The following is a 25,983-nucleotide window of genomic DNA, read 5'->3' on the forward strand; positions in this document are numbered from 1 at the left end:
AACTGTAATAGATGAATTAATAGACACTGACATAAAATCTTTATTACAAAAAATAAATTAATTCATTCTACATACAAAAATACATAACTAATATTAATAATACTCTCTATTCAGTGATGATTTTATAAGTATACTATTTATCAAGGATCATTATTATCAAAGCATGAAATCGATGACACCGGTAAAAATTAATAATAATAATAATAATAATAATAATAATAATGTACAATACATAATGCGCGAATGTCATGGATCTTAATATTTTAAATTATAACAATTGCATTCAGAATAAAAGTTTCGTTAAACAAAAGTCATCGCAGCAGTCTGTGGTGTTTTTTGTTCTTAATAATTGAGAGTATATTACACGCATCGGCTAATCTTAAATAATAAATTATAAGATTAGACAAAATTATGGCTTCTTAATTCATTTACAAAATGTTTACATGTACTAGTTTGTACAAAACATTTCATATGTGTATATGTGCTCAGAAGAAATTATTAGGTGTAGAAATTAATTCGATGCTTTTTCATATTCTCACGCCACTTTACAAATGCACAGAAGCACGAAAAAATTAAAAATAGTAACGCCAAGGGCACCGAATTAATTGGTACACCTAACAAATTTTACCACCCAAATTGATATAAATATATTTCCAATCTCAATTTTTAATATTTTATGTTATATAACTTGATATCGCACATCAAGTATAAATCTTAAACTTTTATACATAACGCCAGGTTTCTTTTTTATGATAAGGTCACATTTTGTACAATCTTAATGTCTACATTCTTGAGATATATAAAATTGTGAACAGTTTCTTAATACTTTGACATTTGAAGTCAAATAAAAATGATCTACAACCTTCTAATAGGTTCTAACGTCTCTATCTACTTTATAAGAAAATAAAAAAAAAGATATAGTGAAGATCCAGTCTTGCATTGCAATATTATGTCATAACGTTCAATGAGAACTTTATAAAATTAATGAAAAAATGGTTCTTTTCTCTTTTTACAATTTCATTTCCTTCTTAAGATTTATCATATAATTAGTACTCTATTAATTAACCGGGAAATTGTACTTTAATATTCGCAGTTTATAAAATTACATTTATCGTTCGCTGGCATGTTAATAAATGTACAGCGAACAAATAATAACTCTATCAATGTATTAGGTGCAGACATTAATTCGGTGCTAAATTATTTTTTAATTGTAAATTTATCTTCAATAAGTCATGGTAACTCCAATCACTGAAATCATATCCCCGCGTCACTTTTCAAAATTACCGATGCACGGAAAAATTGAAAAACGCTAAAGGCACCGAATTCATTTATACACCTAATGCATTAAATTATTGGTCCCTAAAATAAAAAATCTTCTAATAAAGTGTTGTACAATAAAGTGCTTTAAATTATAAAATATCTAGCCTCTTCTAACTACGTTCTCGCCTTTCTTTAAACTACCAAAGCTATATTGCGTATTAAAATATTAATACATACTTCAACATTTATTTTTGTACTTCAGTGTAAGTCGCATTTGTTCTATTCTCTCTGTATACTGACACTCAAGTTCCTTCAGTTTAGTGGCTACTTGTTCCTCTTGAGTACTAACGATTGCTTCAAGCTTTTGTTGTACTTGATTCATGGCTCTTTTGTATCCTTCCTCTATACGCTTGCATTCGCTTAACAAAAATTTCTCTTTGTTCTCCGCGTGCTCCTAAAATAATTTGTACATTAAATTTGAAAAAATAAAAAATCAATAAATATTCCTTAAATTACCTTATAATTATTTGCTGTTTTCTTTGCTGACTGATATTTATGTTTTAACGTATCGATGTTGCTTTTCATTTCTTTCTCCTTCTCTTTCAACGCTTTTATCTCTGCTTTTAGATTCTCTTCGCTTTCCTGCACCAGCTGCAATCTATCGTTCATCTCAGCTTCTTTATCTTTTATCTCCCTAATCTCTGCAGCCCATTTAGTCATTACCTGAGCCATCAAATTTCTCTCCTCATCGACATCGCTCTCTTTTTGCTTTAACTCTTCCTGTAACTTTTCGATTTTCAACTTTCGTGCAACTAATTCTTTGTAGTAAGTTTCTAGTTTGCTTTCAATCAATTGACTAACAAACTGTTCCTTCGCTTTGAAGGATGAATGAATCTTTACCTTTTCCGCAAGCATCGCCTCTTTCAAGTTTTCCAATTCCTGAGTCTTTTCGTTACATCTGGTTTGTAATTCTAATAAGATCGATTTGTATCTCTCTTCTAATTCATTTCGCTTTTCACGATGCTGCTCCTCTATCCCCCTCAGTTCTTCGATTACCTTTTGCTCCATCTCCTCGCGAACCTCTTTAATCATTATCTCTTTGATCTTCTGAAAATCTGTGCCGTCGCTCGAACTGCGCGGGGATAAATTTAATTCAGCTGACACTTGTTTCTGATTTTTAACGTACTGTTCAAACTGTTTCGCTTGATTTTTTAATTTCAACACAAGTTGATCCCTTTCTTCTTTTATCTTTTCAAAGTCTTTTAACCTTTCCAATTCTTCATCCTTTCCTTGGATATCTTTTTCCAATTGTTTAATCCTTTGCTCCATCACTAAATCGCTCTTTCTTCCGGCTTTCAAATGATTTATTTTACTACTCAGTTGTGTCACTAGATCTTTATAGTGTGACAGTTCTTTTTCTAATTCACATTTTGAACTCAATGATATTTCGCTGCTCTTTTTGAACCTATTCTCAAAACTCCCAATTATCTTCTTCGTTTCCGTCAATTCTGCTTCTAACTGAGAAATCTTATCCTTGTATACGTTCCTTTCGCTGATCAAATTTTCACATTTGTTTTTCAGACTTTCATTCTCTACTTGATAGCGAGCCACTTTTAATTTGACGTCATCAGAGTCTTCGATTTTTGAGTTCCTTTTGATATTTGATAATTCAGAATCAAGTTTCGAAATTTTCGCAATTAAATCATTCCTTTCGTTGATCGCATTCTCGTATTTCTTCTTCCAAGACTCCTGGGAAATTTCTACCTGTGCTATTTTTAATCTTGCGTCATCCAATTCAGATTGGTATTCGGATAACCTTTTGTGCTCATCAACTGCTGCATGGAGTTTTTCTTCCAAACGCTTGCAATCCTCTTCTAACTATAAATATATTGTATATTATAATTTGCACAGAAATTGTGCGGATCCAGTACACGTACCTGATTAATTTTCTCTAAGTGTTCCGAACAATGATCTGGCAAGAGAACGCTTATTTCTTGATTCGGATGAGCATTGCGTAGTTCATTCAATGCTTCCTCTTTAGCTGTAAAAATTAATATCTCAGTAAAGTTTCATTCTAAATCTAAAATAATGTTTTCCCGCGTTAAAGAAAGCGGGAAAGATACCATCATTACCTCTTTCAATTTCTTGATGAATTTTCCTTGTATACTCTTCCTTTTTCTTCCTTTCAAAATTCAAATCTTTTTCTAATTCAATAACTTTACTCCTGTATGTGTCGCATTCCTCCGTTAATTTCTCTACTATTTTTACTTGTGCCTGCAAGTCACGTTCATACTTTTCAATATCTTTTTCACGCTCCTCTAAATTAGCATACTTTTCCTTCAGCATTTTCATTTCAGACTTGTGATCATTTATAAACTGTTCCTTTGTACTACAGACGTCTATATACAATTCCTTAACGCGATCCAATTCCTTTTGCGTTTGTTCTAATTGCACTCTGCAAATTGAAATGTTATATTTATATTTAAAGTGACAATTTATTGAATAATTTATTACGTTTTTAACCATATTTTATCAATATATACTTACGATAATTGCACTACTTCAATTTGTGCCTCTTGCCTAACTCTTTCTACAGCCTTAGCATGTATCTCTAAATATTCTTTATTATACTCGTCAATGGCATCTTTTTCTTGCTTATCCATACTCTCTTGATGCAATTTTCTCATTGTTTCTTGATTAATCGCTAAAGTTTCTTCCAACTTTTTCTTCAATTCATTCTTCTCCTCGCTCACCGACTCGTATTGTTTCTTTACATCACTCAGATGGTTAGATAACTTTTGTATTTGAGCATTCGCTTTCAAAGCTTGATCTGTAAGCACAGATTTTAATTCCTGTTCTAATTCGTTCACGCGTTTCGCGTAGCGAGCCACTTCTTGCCGACACGTGTCCGCTACCATTAAAGCTTTATCAAGTTCCTTCTCTTTCTGTGATAAAGTGTTCTCTAACCGAGTTATCTCTTTCCTTTTAACAGCCTGTCCAGCTAGGCATCTAAAAATTAACAACAATTTAATACAATATACAGTATCGAGCATGGTAGACTTTTCTAGAGAGAAATAGCAATGTAGCGCTATAGCGCCATTTTCCATAGGGAAGCCTACTTTGCTCGATACTGTACACTTCTTTTTTTTTTAAATTAACACAAATTACCTCTGTAATTCTCCTCTTAATTTATTTGCAATGTCATCACATGATTTTGATTTTGATTTATTATGAAGTTCACCTAATTTTAGTTGTCTAATTGAATCTGATTCTTCTTCCAGAGTCGTTGCTAACAACGAATCATATTGTACTATTTCACTTTTTGTTATCTCTAATTTATTCTGAAAAGTAATTCAAAATAAAAAAATTGTTTGATGAATTAACATTATATATTAGGTACCTGTAATTCCTGAATGATTTTTTGTGTTTCTTCTTTTTCCTGTATTAATACTTTGATCTGCGCTTGCAGCTGCATCACTTGTTGAGCATTATTCGTAGCCATAAGATTGCGGCATTGTGCTTGACTTTCTTCTAACGCTTGTGCTAAGCGATTCATAGTGTCCCCCTTTTCTACCATAAGAGCCTCGTGTGCTCGCCTTACATCCGCTAATTTATTTTCCAGAGCAACGTATGATGTCTCCTGTTAATTACAAAATGTTTATTTCAATTTAAATTCTTAATATGTCGTGTAAATGAGGCAGGTGCATTTTAAATTTTCTCGCGCTTCAGTGGTTTTGAAATGTGGTGCGAGAATATCGATTTAATTTCTACACCTAATACGTATATTTAAAAGACCCTATAAATAGTTTTTGAAAAATATTGTGTCAAAAACTTGCCCAAATACAATGAGTGTTGGAATCCACATTGAGCAGCTATGACATATACGTTTAAAATCATAAATACAAAATCTTCTTCTCAATCAAGAATTTTAAAACGATCATCAAATATACCTTTGCATTAAGCTTGTCTGTAAGAACATCAATCTGCGTCTGCATATTCTTCATTTCAACCGCATGCTTTTCCTGTGCCTGCTTCAAAAACTTTTCATGAACTTTGTCACTTGACTGCAATGCTTGTACTCTTTCTAACACAGCTATTTTTTGCTGCAACTCTATTACTGAATCTCTTGCAACATTAAGCTCCTCATTCATCTAAAATTCATTAATATATTAACATACATTAAATAATCGTCAGAGAATAAAGCGTAAAAGTCTTACATTTTGATTAGTTCTTTCTAAAACCGCATTCTTTTCTTTCAACGATGTTATCTGATTGTGGAGGTCAGCAATTTCTGCTTTTGCATCAACTAAAAAAAACAAAAAAAATAATTTGTATAATTTTGTTTTTACAATTATTCGCCGATTATATTATTCAATCTTACCTAAAGCGTGCTGTGTCTGATTCCTAGATAAATTCGATCTCTCAATTTCCGCTTGCAGAAGCATAATTTTTCGACCAAGCTGATTTTTCTCTTCCTCCTTCTTCATCTGTAGCTGCTGTAATTCCTCTGTTAATTGTTTGATTTCCCTCATTCGAACTGAGTATAAAACCTCTAATTGCTCCCTGCTGTCATACTCAGCATTCTTATAAGCTATGTTATCATCCCTTGGCCTACCATTTGGACTTGCTTTGTAACAATGATTCAAGTGATCAGATGTAACATTGTCACCACTACCAAACTCATGAATCTGTTTGCTTTGTAGATTGTTCTCATAACCATCGATGTAACCATTATTTGAATAAGGTTTATTCTGAGCATCATAGTGATTGGCAGGTGTTTGGTAATTGTATGTATAATTTTCATTAAATGTATAATCCTCATTAACTTGAACCCTTAAATTTGGGGGTCTTGCCAATTCATAAGGTGTTTCTGCATTACTCTTAGAATCATACATATCACACATTGAAGGAGCAATTTCCATCTCTGGCCTGTGATTCATCATTGTGCTGTCATAGTTATTGGAATTTTCATGTTCATAAACACCAAATTCTTTCTGTAACTGAGATACAGTTTGACCCTGAGTAGAATTTATCTCTACTTCCTTGGCACTGTCTTGATAATGACTACTGTTCACAGAACTGGTCTCATTGTCGTCCTCCAAATCATCAAACGCATTGGTCAAGAGATCCGTAATCTGGAATATGAAAATTTAAGTATGTTATGAAATTTAGTAGAAGGAAACAGGAACACACCTCTTTATTGCGTCTCTTAAGGTCCTCTTGTTCCTCATCTTCCTCCAAGCCTTGCGCGCTTGAGTTCAGCCGAATGCTTTCTGAACCCTGAAACAAGCTCAGACCTGGGCCCTCCATCCCTACCGTCTGGCGCGCACCAATTGATCATGAAAAGCACACATTTATAGAAAACATATTTTTGTTTATAACAGCATAACCTAAACGCAACAAGTGGGTCAGAGAGAATCTCTTTGAATTATGGTCTCAGGTTTAGTGAGAGATTACAGTGTCTTAGTAAGCTCATTTTTTGGTTATCTCAATATGTCCACAAAGAACGACCCTGTGATTATGAAACCTTTTTTAACGATTAGACACTATGCAATTTGCTTGTAAACAATCTTTGAAAAGTCAAACTGCATTACAGGAAGTCTACATGCGGAAGTTAGCCCTCCAAGGATTCCAGATTTCCTATTGGCTGACGAGTCAAATATCACTAGCGTCTTGGTCGACAAGTTCTTGTTTATACCAGTGACTAGAGATGGCGTGAAAAGTCACTAGCAGTGATCGTAGAATCACGATCACGAACGTGATTTTATCTTATATGATTGCTCATCGTAATTCTTGGTCTTGATTCAACTATTGTTTTGTAAAATGCTTCAATATATGACGTTAGACGCAAATTACATAGCACGAAATAAAGGAAAACTTATTCAATATTACTAAATGTATAAGTATATATATATATATATATATGTTATGTAATGTGCAAAGAATGTTCAGTTAGTCATAAGCTTTGACTACTACTTTCCAACAATCAAAAGAGAGCATGAAAAATCACGAATCACTTTGAAAAATGATCGTGATTAGGAACGAACGTGATCGAATCACTCGTGATTCACAAGTAGCAGTTCTAGCCATCACTAGACGCCGTGCGTGGTCGAGGGTGGCGATGCTGGTACGCATGAAGGGTTAACTTCAGATTGATCCGATGTTTCATACAATATATGCAATAGTGAACTAGACTGTAGACACAAGGCGCAACCAGGAGCAACTTGTGCAAAGGTGAAACGTTAATTTTAGTAGTTGGAAAATGGCGGCATCGAAAAGTCAGCGTTGGATGGTAGATTCAGGAATTCTGCGTAAAAAGAATGGAGAAGAGGAACCGCAGGAGCTGTTGGTGTTTGGATATAGCTGCAAATTATTTCGAGATGATGACAAGGCGAAAATGATTGATCAAGGAAAGCATTTGATACCATGGATGGGCGATAACACGTTGAAAATAGACAGGTCCGTTTCCCTAACCTAGACAAATTTATCATCTAGGATATTTATTCTTGCATAAATGCACCGTACATGTAACCTTTAGAAGAATGATATCAGATTAAAGTAAAGAAAATGCAGCAGTTGAAATAACACTACTACGAATTGGTTAACGTGCGGCTAAGCAATCTGGAGGCTGTTTAAGGTTTCTGCAGGTGTGTTGGCTGCGAACAGGCGGTGTGGAAGCGCGGTATACGCGTTCTACACGCTCGTAGAGCAACGTGCTCTCTCGTGAAGTTGGTGTTTGTGGCTGATCCGTCGGCGCAGCAGCAAGGTGAGACACAGCGTAGAGAGACAAACGGCAGCTGACGATTGTAGTGGTACTACAATCGGTCAGCATGGTATGTATTAGCGATCCTAGAATCGAGCATCGCGGCGTAGATTCGGACCCGCGGTTGCTGTTATACTGTTGTACTGTGTTGAATGTACCACGGCGATCGCGTGAACAAAAACGAACAATTTTGTAAGCACGATTTAGTATGCGAACAGCTTGTTCATGTAGATGACGAAAGGTTTTTTACATACACTGTAATTTTCCGTGTGTTCTTGTTTTATAAGCACCCGATCCGGTGTTCGAGCAGTCTCATCGTAAAGCAGAGTAACGTTTCGCGAGTATGCTTGAAGACGTTTCGAATTAGAGTAGCATCGGTCTTACTGATACCTTTTATGCGATTATATGCTTCTGTATGACTTACAATCGTTTATGATAAGAAATGATAGAAGTGAGCCATCGAGTTTCTGTATAATTCTATTCTATTTCAGAGGAATCAGGCTTTGACACAGGTTTTACTTGGTAACACAGTTTTCAGATGCGGAGATTGAGGAAATTGTTGGAAAAAAAAAAGAGAGAAAAAGAAAGAAAGAAAGAAAAAAAATACTCGTATCATCGTTTTCCTTGTCTAACACGCGCATTGTATGTGTATAGATACGATGGACGCGGAGCACTGGGGGATTTACGGATATACGAACCACCGACAGGTGGGTTCGATCAAAGAACGATTCTGACGGAGGAGGAGCTGAAAGTGGAACAGTTGTGCGACGAAGAAAGGTATCGGTCCCTCTACAACAACGAGATGGAGGACTCGATCTATCACGGTACGCTGATTTCTTACCTATTCATTTCTTATTTATTACGTATTTATTTACTTGGTATAAAAAATGATTTCAGAGGAAGAAATAAAACGACTTCATCAAGCGTTGGATTCGGAGAATACGTACGGTCAGGTGGGGTACGAGTACAACGAGGAAGGCAAGACCGCGACCGGTTCGAAAAGCACGTGCGACGATTCGCAAAGTCCGAAAAGATCCGAAGGATCCCAGGAGGAGGATCAGGCTTTCGTACCACCTCCTGATTTGGAAATACCAGATGGTATTCCATTGGTTGGTAGAGAAAGTAATAATTGTTCGTGGGATTAGGCGAGCGAGCCGTAAACGTTATTCTATACACCGCGAAAAAAACGAAAAACACGACGCTTTAATACTTGACTTGTATTTAAAATTGCGCTTGTTATTGTTATTGTTCTTGAACAGCCGGAAACTCAAAAACTGAACGCCATCATAACGAAAACGGCGTTGTTTATAAGTCGTCAAGGAGGGCAAATGGAGATCTTGATTAAAGCGAAGCAGGCGAACAATCCACAATTTTCCTTCTTATCGATAGACGGGCCGCTGCATCAATATTACAGATACATATTGGATGCAATCAAGAGCGGAAAATACAATCCTGAAAAGCAGCCGGAGAAGGAGGAAGAATCTGGTAAGCATACTGTTTTATTTATATTAATCTTATAGCGATATATTGCTGCAACGTGAAATTGTCGTGTAATTGTAATAATCGAGGAGATTTAAAGCAGGATTTGATTACCCACTGATCTCTACTTTGATTCCGCTTAGTTTTTCTCTGTCCGTAAGTACTTCTACGTGTTTTTGTTCATGTACAGATCCTCTGCGATACATAGGAACCACTAGTAGCCGTACAAGTTGACGTTCTACTCATTTACATATTCTTTTCAATGATAGAACCCGAAGATGGATCGTCGGACCAAGACGACGAACCGTATCTTCATCCGAGTCTGGCGCCGTCGTTCACCAAGATAGAGGCGGTACGTAGTCTGGGTAGGTGGCTGAACGTAAACGTAAAAAAACCGATCGAAAACAACTGTGTTTTTTTATTTCGTCGTTTCACCTAGGCCCCTAGTATTCCAAGCATACAGTACAAACCATCCGCGGACTGCGCATACTCGATGCTTGTGAATAAAATCACCGGGAAACCGCCGCCTTCGAAAGCTCCTCCGCAACAGTTGGAAAGTACCGGTCAAGCGACGGCTACCGCAGCGGGGTATTACCATCCGGTAGCGGGACAGGTAAGTTTGTGACCAGAGAAGGAAGAGCGAGAGCGAGGCAAGGCGAGTAATAGAGAAGGAAAGCGGCGAGTAACCAGCGCGCGAACATTGTTCCTTATTGTTTTCAGGGGTACAGTCCATATCCTGCGGCGGCACCTGTACAATACTCCCACGGCCCGGTGATATACGGACCGAACGGCCAGATACAATCGCCGTTGCAATTGGCACCTATAAACACGGTGTCCTCCCCGAACGATTCGCTCGCGGCTCACGTTGCGATCAGTGAGTGTCAACTGCCGTTGGTACCTTACGGAACTACGTCCCAGAAACAACTGAGTAGACCTTCTTTCATCGTACCGCCAGCGGACGTGCAAATAATTATCGACAAAATGGCTAGCTACGTGGCGAAAAATGGTCGAGATTTCGAAGCGATCGTGAAAAATAAGGGTGACCCGAGGTTTAATTTTCTGGAACTGTCGCATCAGTATCACGGTTACTACGCGCACAAGTTAACGATATACGAAGGCGCGGTAAATCCAAAAGTGTTGACGGAGGAGGAGTTACTACAGAAACAAGAACCACAGGAGGAGAAACAGAAAAAATTGGAAGAATTACAAAAGAAGCAGCAAAGAATGGAAGAAGTACAAAAACGGGTGAAAATGATACAAGCGAAAAAGAAATGCGACACAAGAATGAAACAGACGACGACGGCGACGGCGGCAACGACAACGATAACGACATCGTCGACGGGAGGAGGGCTGAAACAAGTAACGACCGTGTCATTTTCCATAAAAAAACCAAAGGAAGGTGAAACGGGAGTAATCGAGAAGCGAAACGCTCTTCCGTTGGAGGAGAGCGACGAGGAAATGGGAAACGAGAACAAAGAGGGCAACTCGAAGCCGAGCTCGCCACAGGATTCTACAGAACAGAATTTCTTAACTGCTGTCGGCACAATGGACAAAGACGGATGGAAGTTGGAGAAGAAACCGAAGAACGAAGAAAAGGAATTGGTAGATTTGACCGATGAAATTCTGGAAGATTGTCAGAAAGAGATTAGACACAATAAACAGAACGAAGAGAGAATAAAAGACAAACTAGTGGCTGCGGCGCGAGATAAACTCGCAGCTACTTCCAGAGAAAGGCAGCTTCAGCTGGAAAGAAAGAAGAAGGCCGCAGCGTTTTTGAGTCAAATCCAGACAAACGTGTTGTCGAAAAGTAGCGGTCACAGCAGTCACAGCGGTAATAGCGGTGGGAGTGTTGGTCAGGGGGCGCGAAAAGACGATTCGGACGAGGTGCATTCTGTTCCGTCTCCGTCGCCTTCGCCCTCGTTGGACGACGCGAAATCCTGCGACTCCAGGAGCGGTGGAAATTCTTTAATGGACAGATTGAAAAGCGCGGATCTGACCGGTAAAAGATCTAGACCGCGATCGAGAAGCTGCAGTAGGAGTCGGAGTTGCACGGACAGGCAAAGATTTCACAAGAAGCACAAGAAAAAGAAAAGCTCTCACCGAAGGTATGCCGAAAGATAAATCTTCTCTTTTGCTCGTTCGTTAATAAGGTAATGAAACGTGTCATGAAACATTGACTTGTTTCTTTTCTCATTTTCATTTTCGCCACCTGTTTGTTCGATTTGTTGTAGCAGCCACGATAGTCCGAGTAGTTCTCGATCGCACAGGTCCAAGAAGAGCAAAAAGTCTTCGTCCAAGCATAGATCTCCATCGCGAACACCATCTCGGAGGCATCAGCACAACGCGCGACGAAAAGGAAGCAATTCGTCCTATTCAGATTCGAGTTCACCTTGAAATATTGCTCGTTATCCATTATTCGTATTTCGAACATTTTGATACGTATAAAAGTGTATGTACATACAAGGATATAAGCGTCGTGCGTACATATATGCTTACGCGTATGTACGGTTATTACATTCAACGCGTCAATGATAATTTTAATACAAATGTTGTCCAAGAAATGAAAATACATAATAAATGGGGTAACAGGATCGAAGAATAAAGAGAAATTTTTAACTGAAAGGTGATACGTAACGATAATTTGTCATTTTTCTAATGCTTTTCCTTAATTCAATTGTAATCGTAGCAAAGATAAGGAGGAACGTTTTTTTTTTTTTGTTAGGGATCGCGACGGAAAAGAGGAAAAGTGCAGCGATAGAGCAAAAAGTATTTTGATCCATCGCGCGTAATTGTAATTGTAATTAAAATTGTAAACAGGAGAAGAAGGAATTCGGAAAGTGTTTGCGTTGTATTTTTTCCTCTTCTTTTTCTTTGCTTCGATCGATCGCTTATCCCCGAACGATTTTCACAAGAGTCGATTCGTTTGTCCGGTTGGGAGACGGTGCGTCGATTGCGTAATTAGCAGAGGTTATCGATTTGAATTTTTTCCACGACAGTATTTGACGCGGCTCAACGCGATGCGAAAACATCGTTCGCGGATATCGACGTCGACGTTGAGCGTAATCTGTCGAGATTTTTATTTTCGTTCTTCTACTTTTTCTCCTTCGTTCTCTTCTCTTCTCCTCGGTGTCCTTTTTCGCGCGGATCCTGAAATCCTCTCGTTTACGCGAATAAGCTTGGTAATTTGAGAGTATGAAAATAACATCGATGCGTTATGCAGTTAACACCGATCAAATATAAACTGCCCCGAGGGTTTATTCCCTTTTGCGCCAAATCAATTGCCGCGTAATTGAGTTTAATAAATCGAGAACGAGTCGTTTCAACTACGCAAAAGGCGCGTGCGCTTCGAGACGCGTGCACGCGCAAGCAAACACCTGTTTTAATTCCGTCAAATGGTCGCGTAGAAACGTGTACGATTTCATAGGAAGAAAAGAAACCGATCGTACAATTTGTCCTAAGCAATCGGACAGAACCGATAGGAATTTTTGAAAATTTTCAATTAAACACGGCAGGAATCTTTTGAACGATACAAAGAGAAGAAATCGCCGACGATATCCGTCGTCCGCGATGCTTGCCAATAGATTCGGAGGAGAAATGAAGGGAACTCTGACAGCTAAAAGAATCATTATCTGTTTCGCGTTATAAGTTAATTCGTCCTCACCCCCTTCTCTCTGCGTCGAGATTGGAGAACGTATAATTGCTTACCGTTTAAGACTTATGGCTCGTGGAATAGGGTGGCCTTTCACGAGGCTGCTAGAAAAATAGCGGGAACCGTAATTCCGTCGTCCCGTCTCCTTCCCGGAAGAATCTAAATTATTTTTTCATCGCATAATGAATGTCATTCACAGCTGTATCGCGTGCGATATTCTTTACGCGTTCACTTTTCATACGATTACGTCCAATTAAAAGTCGTTTGTTACATAACGATATATGCAACTTACGTATACCGGGAATTTCTCCATTCTTTTTTCTTTTTTTTAATAATAACGTCGCTTTCAAAGATTGCGAACAAGAAATGATCATCCGAGAAGGAAGAAGAAAATTGTTTAGTGGAAGAGAGAGGAGAATAGATTAAAAACCAAAATTGCATTTGGCGAGTCAGCAACGGAAAATAACGAGGAGAATCGAACTTGATGAGAAGAAGAAGAAGAAGGGGCGCGGTTGGTTTCGCGGGAAAAGAACCGAAAGCGCGATGGTAGGGCGGAAACAAGGAAAGATTGACCGATGCTTCTAAAGTCTCCGCTCCTCGTAGATCGTTAAATTCCACGATATTTTTTTTATCGCTTTCGTTCGTCTGTTTAGGAACGTACGCGAATGTGGTGAAACGAGATAGCGTGTATGGAACATTACACACGTGACCATACTTTGATCAAGCTGAGGTCAAGGGTGAATTGCCTCAGATTTATAAGTTAAGTCGGCCGCATGGGACTAGTCAGTCAGTGTTGCGTATTCCATAGCCGTCGGATTATATAGACGTAGAGGAGATATGTCGGGGAAAACGATCGTAAGTATCTGCGAGAAGCGAAAAAGGAAAATGAGTCGCGAGAAGAGTAGGTAAGCCGTCTTCTCGCGCCGGTCGTCTCGTCGATCGAACCGATCTCTTTTTCTTTTCCCTTCTATTCTTCCGTTCTCTCGTTACTTTTCTTTTCTATACGATGAAATTGAGCGACAGATTCGTTTTGATGATCAGGCACAGTCGCAGAGGCAAGCGACTATTCTGGATCCCTCGGACAAGTATCGGCCGGAACCGATTTACTCGGGAAAATTGGAGAGCGAATTCAGGGATTATTCCGAGGATCCGAATGATCCAGTCAAAGAGCGCGTTCGAAGAACCTATCACAAGATGCATATCAATCAAACGGTCGAATTTGTGCGATGTAAGTAACAGTTGTTTTTCATTTGTGTCGGTAGAGGAGGTGTAATCAAACGATTCTCACGTTTCAGCCCGTATGAAGGAATGGCTACGATTCGACAAATTTCAAATGTCGGTGAAGGATGCTTTGATCAAACTGAACAACTTGGTGGACGAAAGCGACCCGGATACCAGTCTGCCGAATATCGTGCACGCTTTTCAAACAGCAGAGTCTATCAGAAAGGAGCATCCTGACTTGGATTGGTTCCATTTGACTGGTTTGATCCACGATTTAGGCAAGGTAACGTAAACGGATTAACAGTAAACAGGTGGTTCCTAGTGAATTTCGAATTAATAACAGAGAATTTTCTGTGTTTTTTCGTGGGATTTTCAGGTAATGGCGTTCTTTGGAGAACCGCAATGGGCGGTGGTGGGCGATACGTTTCCTGTCGGATGCGCCTGGGCCGATTCGATCGTGTATAGAGAAACCAGTTTCGAGGACAATCCGGACGGCAAGGATCCTCGATACAAGTAAGCGTTCGTACCTACGATCCAACGAATACGGTGAAAAAATGTTTAATTTAACGGAAACAGATTTAATCATTTTGACTTTTTTTTCGTCAGCACGAAATATGGCATGTACAAGCCAAAATGTGGCATCGACAACCTTCTTATGTCCTGGGGACACGACGAGTATTTGTACCGTGTTTTGGTACACAACAAATGCAAATTACCAAAAGAAGCTTTGGCTATGATTCGTTACCATTCGTTCTATCCATGGCACGCAGGCGGTGATTACATGCATTTTTGTACCAACCAAGACATGCAGATGTTGAAATGGATCCACGAATTTAAGTGAGTACATTCTCATGGGACTTTTTATTTTGGAATGAAATTTCCCTTGATTAACGAATTCAACTGGTTGCGTTTCACAGCAAATACGATCTCTATACGAAGAGCAGCGAGGTACCGGACATCGAAGAACTCTGGCCTTATTACGAGAAACTGATCGAGAAGTACATCCCCGGTGTATTGGAGTGGTGAAATGTGAATTTCACACCTAAATCAAACGAAACGATACGAAACCAATCATCGAGCATCGGCATTGATCAATCGTCGGCAAATTTAAACAAAGATTTGGAGAAACGGCATTGAGCGATGTCGAAGGAAAAGGATACGAAACGACATCGAATGGAATCGAACGAGTGACGAACGGGTGAAACGATAGAAGGGGCGATAGAGCGTGACTCGATGAAAACGTTAATAACGCAATGGAGGGCGAGTGAGTAACGGGAAAGAAGGAGGATGTCACATTCGGACGAGAACTTGACTCACCCTGTGACACGCTCCAACAGCTACACGCGAGCCTGTTCGATTGAATCGATCCGAAATATTCTTAAAACTTTTACTTTCTGTCTGTCGATACGGTTTCCATTTGTTCGATCGAATTTTACTGAAAAATCGATATTTTTCAACGCTTATAAAATCTTTGTTACTAGTCTTTGCTTAAGAATAAAGGATAACTATTTGTTTTAGGTAACTAGTTTTGATTTCACGGGCGTTGTTTGTGTTTCAGTAGGCGAGAAGCGCGCACGAAACGAGGTAAAAATATTGTATATCCTTGTAAGAAGAAGGAATTCCTTGTCGTTAGGACGCATCTCGTGGTAGGTAGCTGCGCGGAAGGGAAGCTCTAAAAAGCACCGGTATGCGTGGTTTCGCGGGTAATCGAAAACGCGTCAACTTTCGAGAAGACCCATCGAGCAGGGTCGAGCAGGCTGCAGCTCGACAACGTTCTTCGACTCGTCCCTTCGTTCCCACGTACGATTAGACTTTCTACATACCAACGGTTAACCTCGTATTTCTTTCGCTCGACCGTTTAAAGATCGCAAGAAACGGAACTTTGATTTGATTAAAAGAAAAATCTGTCCCTTAGCAAAACGAGGAAACGCGAGTAATCGCGAGACGTCGACTATTTCGCTCGGCTAGTCGCAGCCGTTCGAGTTCGTTGGACGAAGCGAATGGGAAACACCGGTACGGGGCTTCCGTATTTTTAACGATTCATCGACGCGAAGGTCTGCATTCCTCGTCGGGCCGAGAAGCAGATCCGAATCGATATCGATCCGTCGCTTTCGGGTTTCGTTGCAGCAAGAAAATAAATCGATGTTTGGCAAGAAGCATCGATCAATCAGAAGAATATAGGAGTTTTAAACGATCAAGGCAGGTGGTGACGTGGTGGTGACGCGATCGAAGGAATTCGTCGTCGCGAAATTGACTTAGTCATCGGAATATTACGGGATATTAGCGGGAACGACGGCCGCTTTCGACGGGATCGAGCGTAAAGCCGCGAATACGAGGGGCATGCAGGAAGCGTTGCCTATCCCCGGTCTGAGTGATCCATGAATCACTCTTCTACCTTGCGGCCTAGATCGCACGCCGATCGCCGTTTCCAGGAAGAAACAACGCGCGGCGAGGTAAAGAGGGCGATATCGACTAACACCTTTCCCGCGGAGTTCGGAGTTCCGAGTTTCGGGGGATTCCTTTCGGCTGATGTCCTTTCGACGCTTTTTACTACCCTCCTCTCGTCCTCCTTTCCCTCTTCCCCCACTACCATTACCACCAACGCCTCCACCATCGTTCCTTTAACCGAATGACGCGTCCCGCGTAGCTCGAAAATACGATTTCGTCATTGGGTCACGTAAAATTTTTTCTTCCGCGAAACGACACGCTGCGCGGCAAACTCCGGGGATACCGTCAACTTTTCCCAACGGGTTAACGATTCCTCGAAGTCGAGCAAGGTTTCGTTTCTAAAAAAATTCGCGTTTTCGTTCGAACGGAATTTGAAGCGAAAATTTTGCTTCTTGCTAAGAAACCGACTTGTCCTAATATCGTGTCGTAAAATAGAAGGGAAGGAAAGGGAAAGGATGGAATCGCGTCGGTGGTCGTTTCGAAGCGACTTTTGACCTGACGCGCGATTACTCCAATCGCTCGACCGACCGTCTCGATTTCCTCGTCAACGTTGCTCCATTTACCCGTCCGCCCTTCCGGCGATAAGCAACGATTCGATCCAAGCGCCACTATTTCTTCTAATGCTTTGCATTCGTACCAATTCAACGGCAGCTTGCTCTGCGGTTTCCTGTTTCCGTTGCATCCCGTCGATATAAGAATAAAAGGCACCGGCAAGTTGAAATGGAACGATGGCAAAGTGATCGGCGGTGACGGCGACGGCGACGGCGACGGCGACGGCGACGGCACGACATCGTGCCTACGGCGGGGAATAGTAAACGGTTTATATACGCGAACACGCGTCGCTGCGATATTCGACAGTCGACGCGCGGCGCTCGAACGGAGCGGGTCGTGTTTCTTCGTCCCGTTCCGTCCTCTATTCCCAGGGCCTTCTTTCATTATCTCGATTTTCAACCTGCTGATTCCGCGATCGAGCTAAATAAAAGAAGCGAATATAACCGTATAATAAATAATATAGAGTTATCTTAACACGGTCCGCGTTTTAAGATGACCGCCTCGGCATCTTTTCTCTCGCCTTTCTCCTTTTCCTTCCCATCTTTTTTCCCACCGTTCGTATCGTCTTCGTTGTCGTTGTTGTCGTCGTCGTCGTTGCGTAGGAAGAAGAGATTGAACCGATGGACGATCAATCGGGATCGATATTGGGTAAAACAATGCGATAAAACGACAAAGGTTCGAGAGTGAAGGATCAATGGATAGGGAATATCGATGAGATACCAATAGGGCAAACGAACTATATCGTGGTACATCGAAGATAAGGAAAAGTGCGAATACGCCGGAAAGTGATTAGTTTGTACATCCGAATCTCGTGCCGATCGACGCGTTTACCGATCGACGAGTTAAGAAGCGAAGAGAAGGGAATTGGGAATTCTGCTTGTCGCGAAGAGGAGTGGAAGAGGAGCGAAGAGGTGGGGAAAAGGGGGAGGGAGCGTGAGGGAGAGCGAGAGGAGAGGCAAAGGGAAATAGAATCGGCGCGAAGGAGCACGGTAGCGACGAGGTGGTGTGTGTCTTCCTTGGCCGAAGATAATCCCGCGTAATCGGGATCGGGCGCAAACTCGCATCAGAAGCCGGCTATGGGAAAGCTGGCAACGACTGGTGGACGCGTGACCCGTGACAACGAGGAACGAGAGGCATCGGTGTGGTCGGTCGAACGAAGCGGCGCCAGTTCCTGCCGCGCTTTCGTCGCGGTTTCTACGGACGGGATCGTTGTCGGTGGTGGGATCGTTCGGGCTGTCGCCGCGGCGAAACGTAAAGATTTCATTCGTACGACGACGACGAGTTACTCGAGGAACGTTGAGAAAGATAACGGGAACGCGAAGCCAAGTAGTAGTCGGTGGTTTCTCGAAAAACGTGGAATTGAACGTTTAATCGAGACGATAGAAGGCGACGCGACGGCATTTGCTTTCTCGTTCGAAAAGCACAAACGTCGTTCGAGAGGATCTCTCGATCTTGGAGGGTATCGAACATTGGTGAACACGAGGAGCATCGAACGGCGAGGGATAATCGATCGTGCGGGTGGTTGTTGCCGTTACCAGTTCGCTCGGGCAACGAGCGCGAGCGGTGGGCTGCTCATCCTCCTCGGATTAGCGGCGATTGGCGCGGCGCTTTGCGTGCCCGCTTCGGGCGTGCCGATGCAGTCGCGAACGGATCCGTACGCACGAACCGGTCTTCGATACAACCTCGACCGCTCGACCGGTCTCGAGGACGTCTACGAGGACGCTTTCGAGAATGCTTTCCAAGAAGAGGATCGACCGACGACGAGAACCGTTCTCGACGACACCGAGCTGGATATTATCAGACGAAGCATCGTGCGAGGTCTCGGCTTGAAGAGGATACCCGACCCTTCCAAGGTGAGTACTTCTCGTACCCCTCGTCTACTTTTTCCCTTCTTTTTTTTATTCTTCTGCTTGCTTTCCAACATTGCGTCGCGTCGCGTCGCGTCGACGCAAACGCAGTCGAGTGTTTATAGGTAATAATGCTCGAGAGATTCTTCGCGATCGGTTGTGAAATCGCTTCCGAGACGAAGGAGAGGCGAAAAAAGTCGGACAGAAAGGTACGTACTCGCGAATAAAGTGACAAGCGGCGAAGAAGAAAGGAAAAGATGATGGGTAATTGGGCGGAGAGAAGATGGGAAAGATGGCGAGGGTAGCGGCAGCAATCTCGAATCTTACGATTAGAGCGGAGTGACGAAGCGATATAACGATGAAAATAACGAAAAGAAAGGAAAGAAAGAAAAGAAAGGTTCGATCATGTCGGCCGTTCACCATTCACCGCTCGCCGCTCGAACGCGCTGTCTCTCGTTCAGAGAAGGCGTTTCGCTTAAAAAACTGAACACGATCGAGCTTCGAAATCACGGACGCAAAGTGAAAATAAGAGAAAATCCGGAGAAAATTTGAAGGGAAAAAGAATTGATAAACTCGGAGGAGTCGAGTCGGTTCGAAGCGGAAAGTAAAGAAGAAACGTGGGTGGTCCGCGTTGTCCCACTTTCGCTAACGCATGCACGAGCACGTGCGCCTTCTTTCTAGTATGCAGAACCGGCTGTCCACGTGCGTACGTGTACAAATGCCGCTACTACGAACGCCTCTTTTATCCTTTCCTTTCCTTTCCTTTCCTTTCCTTTCGTTACGCGTCTCTTCTCGTTCCTTTTCGCGTTAAACCGCAATACACGAAATTCGATTTCCTCTGGCGATCGATCGTTCAAAATTACAGCTCGATCTAAATTCGGAGCGTTACGGCATCGGTCTGTCATCCGGAAATTCCCAGGAGATCGGAGAAATCGGAACTCGAGAACGGCACGATTCGGTCGATGACGCGCGAGGCCGACAGTTGTTACGGGTTTTAGACAGAAAAGGATATAAGCAAGACGAACAACACCTGTTGTCGCGATACTGGTCACCGCCAACGCGGAGCTTCGTTGCCGTTACGACTGCACGCGATAATCAGCCTCGATTCCCAGCCGTCCTCGAAACTCGAGGACAGTCGCGAGGAACGTGAGAACGGGCGCGGAAGCCCAGAACTCGCGCCTCTTTCGCACCTATCCACCGTACGATCTCTGCTCGTTCTCGTTTCACTTCGTTCACCAGGCGAACCTTGATCGAGTGGATGAAACGAAAAGAAGTCGATCGGTGATCGATATGGTAGGTCTGGAAGCGAATAAACGAGGACGAGGACGAGTATCTCTGTGAAACCAAGTCAAACGGTTGTGCAGTCGTAAAGGTAAACAAACGAGAAATAGAGAAATTGAAATAAAAATGAATCGTCGAGTCACGATATTCGAAGGAGGAGGTGCACGCGAACCTCGAATATCGCGCATTCCCGCGTTTCACCGAGCTCTTCGGGCAAAGCCGAGGGTTACGCGAAGAATGCGGCTCAACTCGTCGGCACTCAGACTGCTTACGAAACATTTCTCTCTTTCTCTTTCTCGCTCTCTTTCTCCATCTATCGACGGGGTACAGCGTGGGAGGCAAGAGAGCGTCGTACATGGTTATATGGTTACATGGTTACATGGTTCTTCAAGGTCGTCAGCATTCGCGAGAACGTTATCCGTCGAATACCATCGATACCCGTAAACTTTGTTCAAATTTCCTCGATGAAGTTTAATCGCAGGTGCGCGCGTGTTAATGTCGACGAACCTGATTTCCCCATCGAAATCGAACGAAAGCTTAATGAATTTATTTTAGCGTCAAGAGTTTGGAACGAGCGGTGTCGTTGAGCCGGAAACGGCATCCGACGACGAAAACAGCGTCGGTGTCGATGCTCGATAAATCGCACGGTTACCTTCTTTTTTCTTTTCTACCAAACGCCACCCAACCGCGCTTTTCTTCCATCCATCTCTCTCTTTTCTCTACAACTTTCCCCTGGCAATGAGTGAAAATACATAGACCATCGTGGACTTTCATGGGGGTCGCCGAGACGAACTCGAACTCGAACTCGACACTCGACACCGACGACCAACGAACGACGCTGACCGACCTTTCGTACTAGTCAAGCGGTTATTGAGGAGTTAACTCGCCCGGGGTCGACAGACGAGCTCTCTTAATCAATTTACGATTTATGATTTACGAGATACCATCAATTTGATTTCGATGGATAAACAAAAACGTTTCGAGTTAAAGAAACGAGACCAGACGAGATACGACGCGACGCAACTCGGAGGCGAGTGTCTCGACGAACCGGAACACGGTCGGATCGGTTAACCGATTTTAAACAGGACAATGGTTAAGCGAGTGCGTTCTCGACCAGACGTGGAGGCGTACGCTTGCATCTTTTCCTCGCTTCGAATTTGCTTGATCGCTGACTCACCGATGCGCTGGTATACACGAAAGCGACGCGGAAGAGGTCGCAAACGCGATCTCCACTCCGATAGACGTTCGAGAAAGCGTACAGAGTAAAAACGATGTTTAACCGTCGGAAATAGTATCTAATTCGACGAGAATCTAACCGTTTCGCGTAACAGGAACGATAACCACGCGTACCCCGCGGTTAATTTTACTGAAACCGCGTTAAGCGTCTGGACTTTCTCATCGCGATACTTACGAGAGGAAAAGTAGCGAGAGGCGTCGAATCCGATATCTACGAAAATCCTGAGTACGCTCGAACAATTTTATCGGGACAAAAATGGGAAAGAATAGAAATAGTGATCTATTGCTTCATTTCGTTTTTTTCTTTCTCTTTTTTAGGCAAACGTGAGCCAAGCCGAGTACGAAAGGGCGCACAAAGAGTACCTGAAAAAAGTCCAGTCGTCCTTCGACGAACAGAATTTCAACGGCAGCAAGAAACTACACGTGTTTCATGCTACAGGTAAACGAACCAACAATCATTTTTTTTTTTTCATCCTCGATACGATTATCATCCTATACGCTGGCAGAAAAGCAACGATCATCGGAAACGCGAAATTACGTGCCGTTTCTGTGAAAAAATATACACCCGCATGCTATAATTACTACCTACGTAAACATCTAGTCCTGGAGCTTCCGCCGCCAGTTGAACAACGCAACGCGCCGCGTCATTCCTCTGCTAACATTCAACCGCTTCCACTTCTTTGCGACTCAATGTTATCTCGGTTGCATGTAGAAAAAAACGGAAACGCAGAGGAAGAGAAAAATATTTGGAAAGTTTCGTCGACTTCTTTCGGCAAATCATTAACCCGTAACGCGCTTGAAAGTCAGCCACCCGCGCTGACGTGTAATTTTGCACTGAATAAAATTATCAATTTCTAGAATTATGAAAAGAAGGTGAAAATAAAAATGGGAAAGCGAACGTGATTCCTCATCGCATTTTTGGCATCGTTACAGAGACGTAGAGGCGCGATTATGAAATAGAAATTCCGACCTCGACGGAATGTCGAGTAACGAGTTGGTGAATGCAAATAAGAAAGAATCGCGCAAGGGGCATCGCGAACTAGTTAGCGCATGCGCGCAATTTCATATTTCCTGGTGAGCAGCGCGCATGTTCGCGCGCCGCGCACCTCGAGAGTGGCGGGAAACTGTACAGCCTCTGAATCTCCCGAATATCGGCCAAAAATATCTTGATACACTATCGTGGTAAACGTTAAAAGCTTTCGATAAACGAACAAGTATATTCTCGACGAAAATACGGTGCAAGGTAACCTATAATTGGCACCAATGAACCGTTCGATTCCAATTCGATGACGAGCGTTACACTCGTGTACATTTCTCCGCCAAATTCCTCGAAATATCTCGAATTCATGAGTTATTTCGCGATCGCTTCTTAGATTCCGTTCTAGTCGTAACCATTTCTGGCTTTCGCGATATTTATTTTCATACGAGCAAAGTTTTGGAAAACTTATTTTTCTATTTACTCGCGTGAACGTTTCGAGGGACAGTCGGACGAGATAACGTTCTAAACGTACCGTCTCAGACGTATCTGGTGACGAACGGGCAATCGAGATAACTTTCACAGCGAGTTCCCTCGTATTTTTACATTCCCGACAGATTTACTTGGTACGTCGCGTAAGAGCTTCGTGTTACGCGATATTTTACGACTGGTAGCAAATGAATCGTGGCGGCTAGACGCGACCAGACGTTAATCCGTCTTACGAAACATACACGATTTTCGTTTCAGTTTCCTACCGTCACGCGTATATTTATCAAACCGGCCACCGATCTCCCAAGCGGACAAAAAAAGAAAGAGGTTAAAATAAGAAGGGAGAAAGTGTATTTTCCTTCCTAACTTCCAACGATCTTCCTTGCTACCGGTATATTCTTACAATCTTACTTACCGTACCGCTCACGTTCCCAGCATCTCGCTTACGAAACTTGCTTTTTATTTCTCCTAGCCGGGCATCGGTTACATTAACGAATTATCCCGGAATTTCATAATTCCTCTAATTGGCCAGTGAAATTGGAACGGACGGGAATGGTAGTTCTCTCGCGTGCTCTCTCTCTCAACCGGATACGAGTTGTCGGGGCGTCGTTGCATCCGTTCAAGCAAACGCGATGGAAAACGAACGTTTCCGTTTGCAGTTTCAACGAAACGTCCTCGACGTCGACATCGACGTCGAACCGTCCTCCGTAATAACGCTAATAAAAATAGTTTTCGATTCGTTAAACAGTGATAGGATGGATTAAGAAAAAAGGATAGAAATAAGGAGGAAAATCAAAGAGTTTTTCCGTTTATGTAACGATATTACCTTGCTTGTTGATTGTTGCAGCATATCCTGGAAACGACTCGAGAATCGAGAGAGACGAACGTTATCGTCAACGTTACCGTTACCGTCACCGTCATCGTCACCGCTTGTTCTTCCCCGTGGAAATTCCTGAAGAAAATCACGTCGCATCTGTGGATCACGCGACGTTGCGGCTACTGCTTCACGGACCGATCGATCACGATTACAGCAACGTTTTACATCGATTCGACGTGGATGCGTTGCTTTATCTCCGAGCTGAACGTTCGAGGAAGCTGTTGGTTCGTAAAAGAATCGAGCTAGAGGATTGGCGAAACTCGATTTGGCTTGAATTCGATTCGACCCTCGCCGTCTCATCCTGGCTCGGCGGTGATCTTCAAAATTTTGGCCTCGAACTCGAGTTCTTTCGCGACGGCCAGCCAGTCAGGCTTACATTTTCCTCGCCGGTTTTGAACGTCTTCACCACCGGTAACTTACATCCTAGAACGAAACGTTCGACACCTGAAGAATTAATGTCACTGCACAAAGGGCGTAGGTCAAAGTGCAAAGGTGAGAGTAAAAAGTGTTGCAGACACGAACTTACCGTGATGTTCAAGGACCTGAGAGGCTTCGACTTTATCGTTTACCCGAAAACCTTCGACGCTGGATACTGTAAAGGTCGATGCCCGCCCAGATACAATCCGGCTCATCATCACGCTCTTTTACAGAGTTTGCTGTGGAAAGAGGATAGAAAGAAAGTGCCTAAACCTTGCTGCGCTCCAAGTAAACTCGACCAATTGATGATCCTTTACTACGACGAGGACGATTCGACTCAATTAAAGGTGTCTTATTGGCAAAACATTCAAGTACTCGAATGCGCTTGCTCCTAATAAACCTGTGTACGATTCGCGTAATACGTACTGAAAGAAACAATAAGTGGATCGAGTGGTTACAAAGTTAAAAAAAAAGAAATTAATTTATCGTCGTAGACTGTAAACGACTCACCAAAGAATCGTTCGAGTAACCGTTTAGCGATAGCACTTTTTCGTCGTATACATTTGTGCTAGGCTTACATTATCCATGCGTCATTCTCCGTACATGTGTAAAACTGGCTTTCTTTTCCAGCTTTTTCTAACGCGTTTCGATCGACGAAACCGTCTATTAACTCGATTCGAAGCATTACCATACCGAAAGTCGTGTTCTTAAATCGTGGCTTTCGTATTGACTGTGATATAGCTGCTAAGATATCTAACGTAATAATTTTATTAACGGTAGTAATTGTATTTCGTATTTGTTGAATATGTACTTGTTTCTTCTCACTTTTCCTTCTCTTCCTACCTTCGGCGTTCATTCTTCCATTATCTTATATGTATATGCAACTTATTTTTTTATCCTTAATTTAAGCGAATTGCGGTATCAAATGCGATTCGAACGAACGAACTATCGAGACAAATTGAGAAGCGCAGCGTACCTACTTACTTTGTTTAACAAGAATCGATATCGGAAAATTTCAATGAACGGCCCGTTCCGATTCGTACCACTCGATAGCCTACCGTTTAATTATGTATAGAGTATTTCATGCGGAAAGTATCGAACGTAAAGAATACCAACAGATTATCGATCAATTTATTTCGTAAATTCTTCGTCCGTTTTATTGTTCGAGCTTCTGTTAGTTCCTAGTAGAGTTGTAGCCGCGTACCATGATTTTAATCGAATAGATTCCTATTTCCATTAGAAATTACACACGATCGGTTTTTCTATTTTAATTACATGTATCCTCTCTAATCGAACATCGATATTGTGTAAAATACAAATTTATTCGTTATTTATAAGAATGGTTATTGTAATTTTCTAAAGCTATGTACTTTTGCTTCTGATGTTCGTACAAATATCGTATATGTACGAGGCATTGCACAACGGAACGAGTTCAATATCGGTTACGCGACAAGGAATTCGAGTCTTTGAACAACAGAAACTTTTGAA

At 42.0% G+C, this 25,983-nt stretch overlaps 4 protein-coding genes across 10 annotated transcripts; 3 read left to right on the forward strand and 1 right to left on the reverse strand.

Moving 5' to 3' along the window:
• Positions 1–125: 125 nt before the first annotated feature.
• On the reverse strand, positions 126–7,119 carry LOC117608360 (uncharacterized). Of its 2 annotated transcripts, XM_034333377.2 has the most exons (12): positions 6,454–7,119; positions 5,642–6,395; positions 5,478–5,566; positions 5,211–5,411; positions 4,661–4,900; positions 4,429–4,601; positions 3,808–4,269; positions 3,393–3,715; positions 3,198–3,301; positions 2,161–3,138; positions 1,777–2,040; positions 126–1,714 (listed from the first exon to the last, which is right to left on the reverse strand). In XM_034333377.2, exons 1-12 carry the CDS (start codon positions 6,568–6,570, stop codon positions 1,499–1,501), a joined length of 3,921 nt encoding a protein of 1,306 aa, XP_034189268.1. In that variant the 5' UTR covers positions 6,571–7,119; the 3' UTR covers positions 126–1,498. The 2 variants fall into 2 exon arrangements, with proteins under 2 accessions (XP_034189268.1, XP_034189267.1); XM_034333376.2 differs by having other exon boundaries at positions 1,777–3,138.
• Positions 7,120–7,231: 112 nt separating this feature from the next.
• su(w[a]) (suppressor of white-apricot) lies at positions 7,232–13,715 on the forward strand. Of its 5 annotated transcripts, none has more exons than XM_034333380.2 (8): positions 7,232–7,719; positions 8,678–8,847; positions 8,921–9,132; positions 9,283–9,508; positions 9,772–9,854; positions 9,942–10,115; positions 10,223–11,607; positions 11,737–13,715. In XM_034333380.2, the coding sequence occupies exons 1-8, from the start codon at positions 7,523–7,525 to the stop codon at positions 11,894–11,896; spliced, it is 2,607 nt and encodes an 868-aa protein (XP_034189271.2). In that variant the 5' UTR covers positions 7,232–7,522; the 3' UTR covers positions 11,897–13,715. The 5 variants fall into 5 exon arrangements, with proteins under 5 accessions (XP_034189271.2, XP_076548613.1, XP_034189270.2 ...); XM_076692498.1 differs by having other exon boundaries at positions 7,233–7,719; positions 10,223–11,652; positions 11,737–11,862; XM_034333379.2 differs by having other exon boundaries at positions 7,236–7,719; positions 11,734–13,715.
• Positions 13,716–13,846: 131 nt separating this feature from the next.
• Positions 13,847–15,889, forward strand: Miox (Myo-inositol oxygenase). Of its 2 annotated transcripts, none has more exons than XM_034333391.2 (6): positions 13,847–14,006; positions 14,193–14,379; positions 14,447–14,655; positions 14,749–14,885; positions 14,979–15,209; positions 15,290–15,889. In XM_034333391.2, the coding sequence occupies exons 1-6, from the start codon at positions 13,989–13,991 to the stop codon at positions 15,396–15,398; spliced, it is 891 nt and encodes a 296-aa protein (XP_034189282.2). In that variant the 5' UTR covers positions 13,847–13,988; the 3' UTR covers positions 15,399–15,889. The 2 variants fall into 2 exon arrangements, with proteins under 2 accessions (XP_034189282.2, XP_034189281.2); XM_034333390.2 differs by having other exon boundaries at positions 13,932–14,006; positions 14,175–14,379.
• Positions 15,890–16,038: 149 nt separating this feature from the next.
• mav (TGF-beta domain-containing family member maverick) lies at positions 16,039–25,301 on the forward strand. The gene is made up of 3 exons (XM_034333384.2): positions 16,039–19,225; positions 22,055–22,175; positions 24,049–25,301. The coding sequence occupies exons 1-3, from the start codon at positions 18,449–18,451 to the stop codon at positions 24,888–24,890; spliced, it is 1,740 nt and encodes a 579-aa protein (XP_034189275.1). The 5' UTR covers positions 16,039–18,448; the 3' UTR covers positions 24,891–25,301.
• The last annotated feature ends 682 nt before the right edge of the window (positions 25,302–25,983 follow it).

The sequence above is a fragment of the Osmia lignaria genome, chromosome 15 (genome assembly GCF_051020975.1).
Source record: "Osmia lignaria lignaria isolate PbOS001 chromosome 15, iyOsmLign1, whole genome shotgun sequence".
Taxonomy (NCBI): domain Eukaryota; kingdom Metazoa; phylum Arthropoda; class Insecta; order Hymenoptera; family Megachilidae; genus Osmia; species Osmia lignaria.

Coding starts and splice junctions, on each gene's coding strand:
- mav (XM_034333384.2), top strand. CDS start 18,449: ATGGGAAAGCTGGCAACGACTGGTGGACGCGTGACCCGTGACAACGAG. Junction 19,226..22,054: donor GGATACCCGACCCTTCCAAG/GTGAGTACTTCT, acceptor TCTCTTTTTTAG/GCAAACGTGAGCCAAGCCGA. Junction 22,176..24,048: donor ACACGTGTTTCATGCTACAG/GTAAACGAACCA, acceptor TGATTGTTGCAG/CATATCCTGGAAACGACTCG.
- Miox (XM_034333390.2), top strand. Junction 14,380..14,446: donor AACGGTCGAATTTGTGCGAT/GTAAGTAACAGT, acceptor CTCACGTTTCAG/CCCGTATGAAGGAATGGCTA. Junction 14,656..14,748: donor TGATCCACGATTTAGGCAAG/GTAACGTAAACG, acceptor TGGGATTTTCAG/GTAATGGCGTTCTTTGGAGA.
- LOC117608360 (XM_034333376.2), bottom strand. CDS start 6,570: ATGGAGGGCCCAGGTCTGAGCTTGTTTCAGGGTTCAGAAAGCATTCGG. Junction 5,567..5,641: donor TCAGACACAGCACGCTTTAG/GTAAGATTGAAT, acceptor TGTTTTTTTTAG/TTGATGCAAAAGCAGAAATT. Junction 3,716..3,807: donor ATTGAAGTAGTGCAATTATC/GTAAGTATATAT, acceptor TTCAATTTGCAG/AGTGCAATTAGAACAAACGC.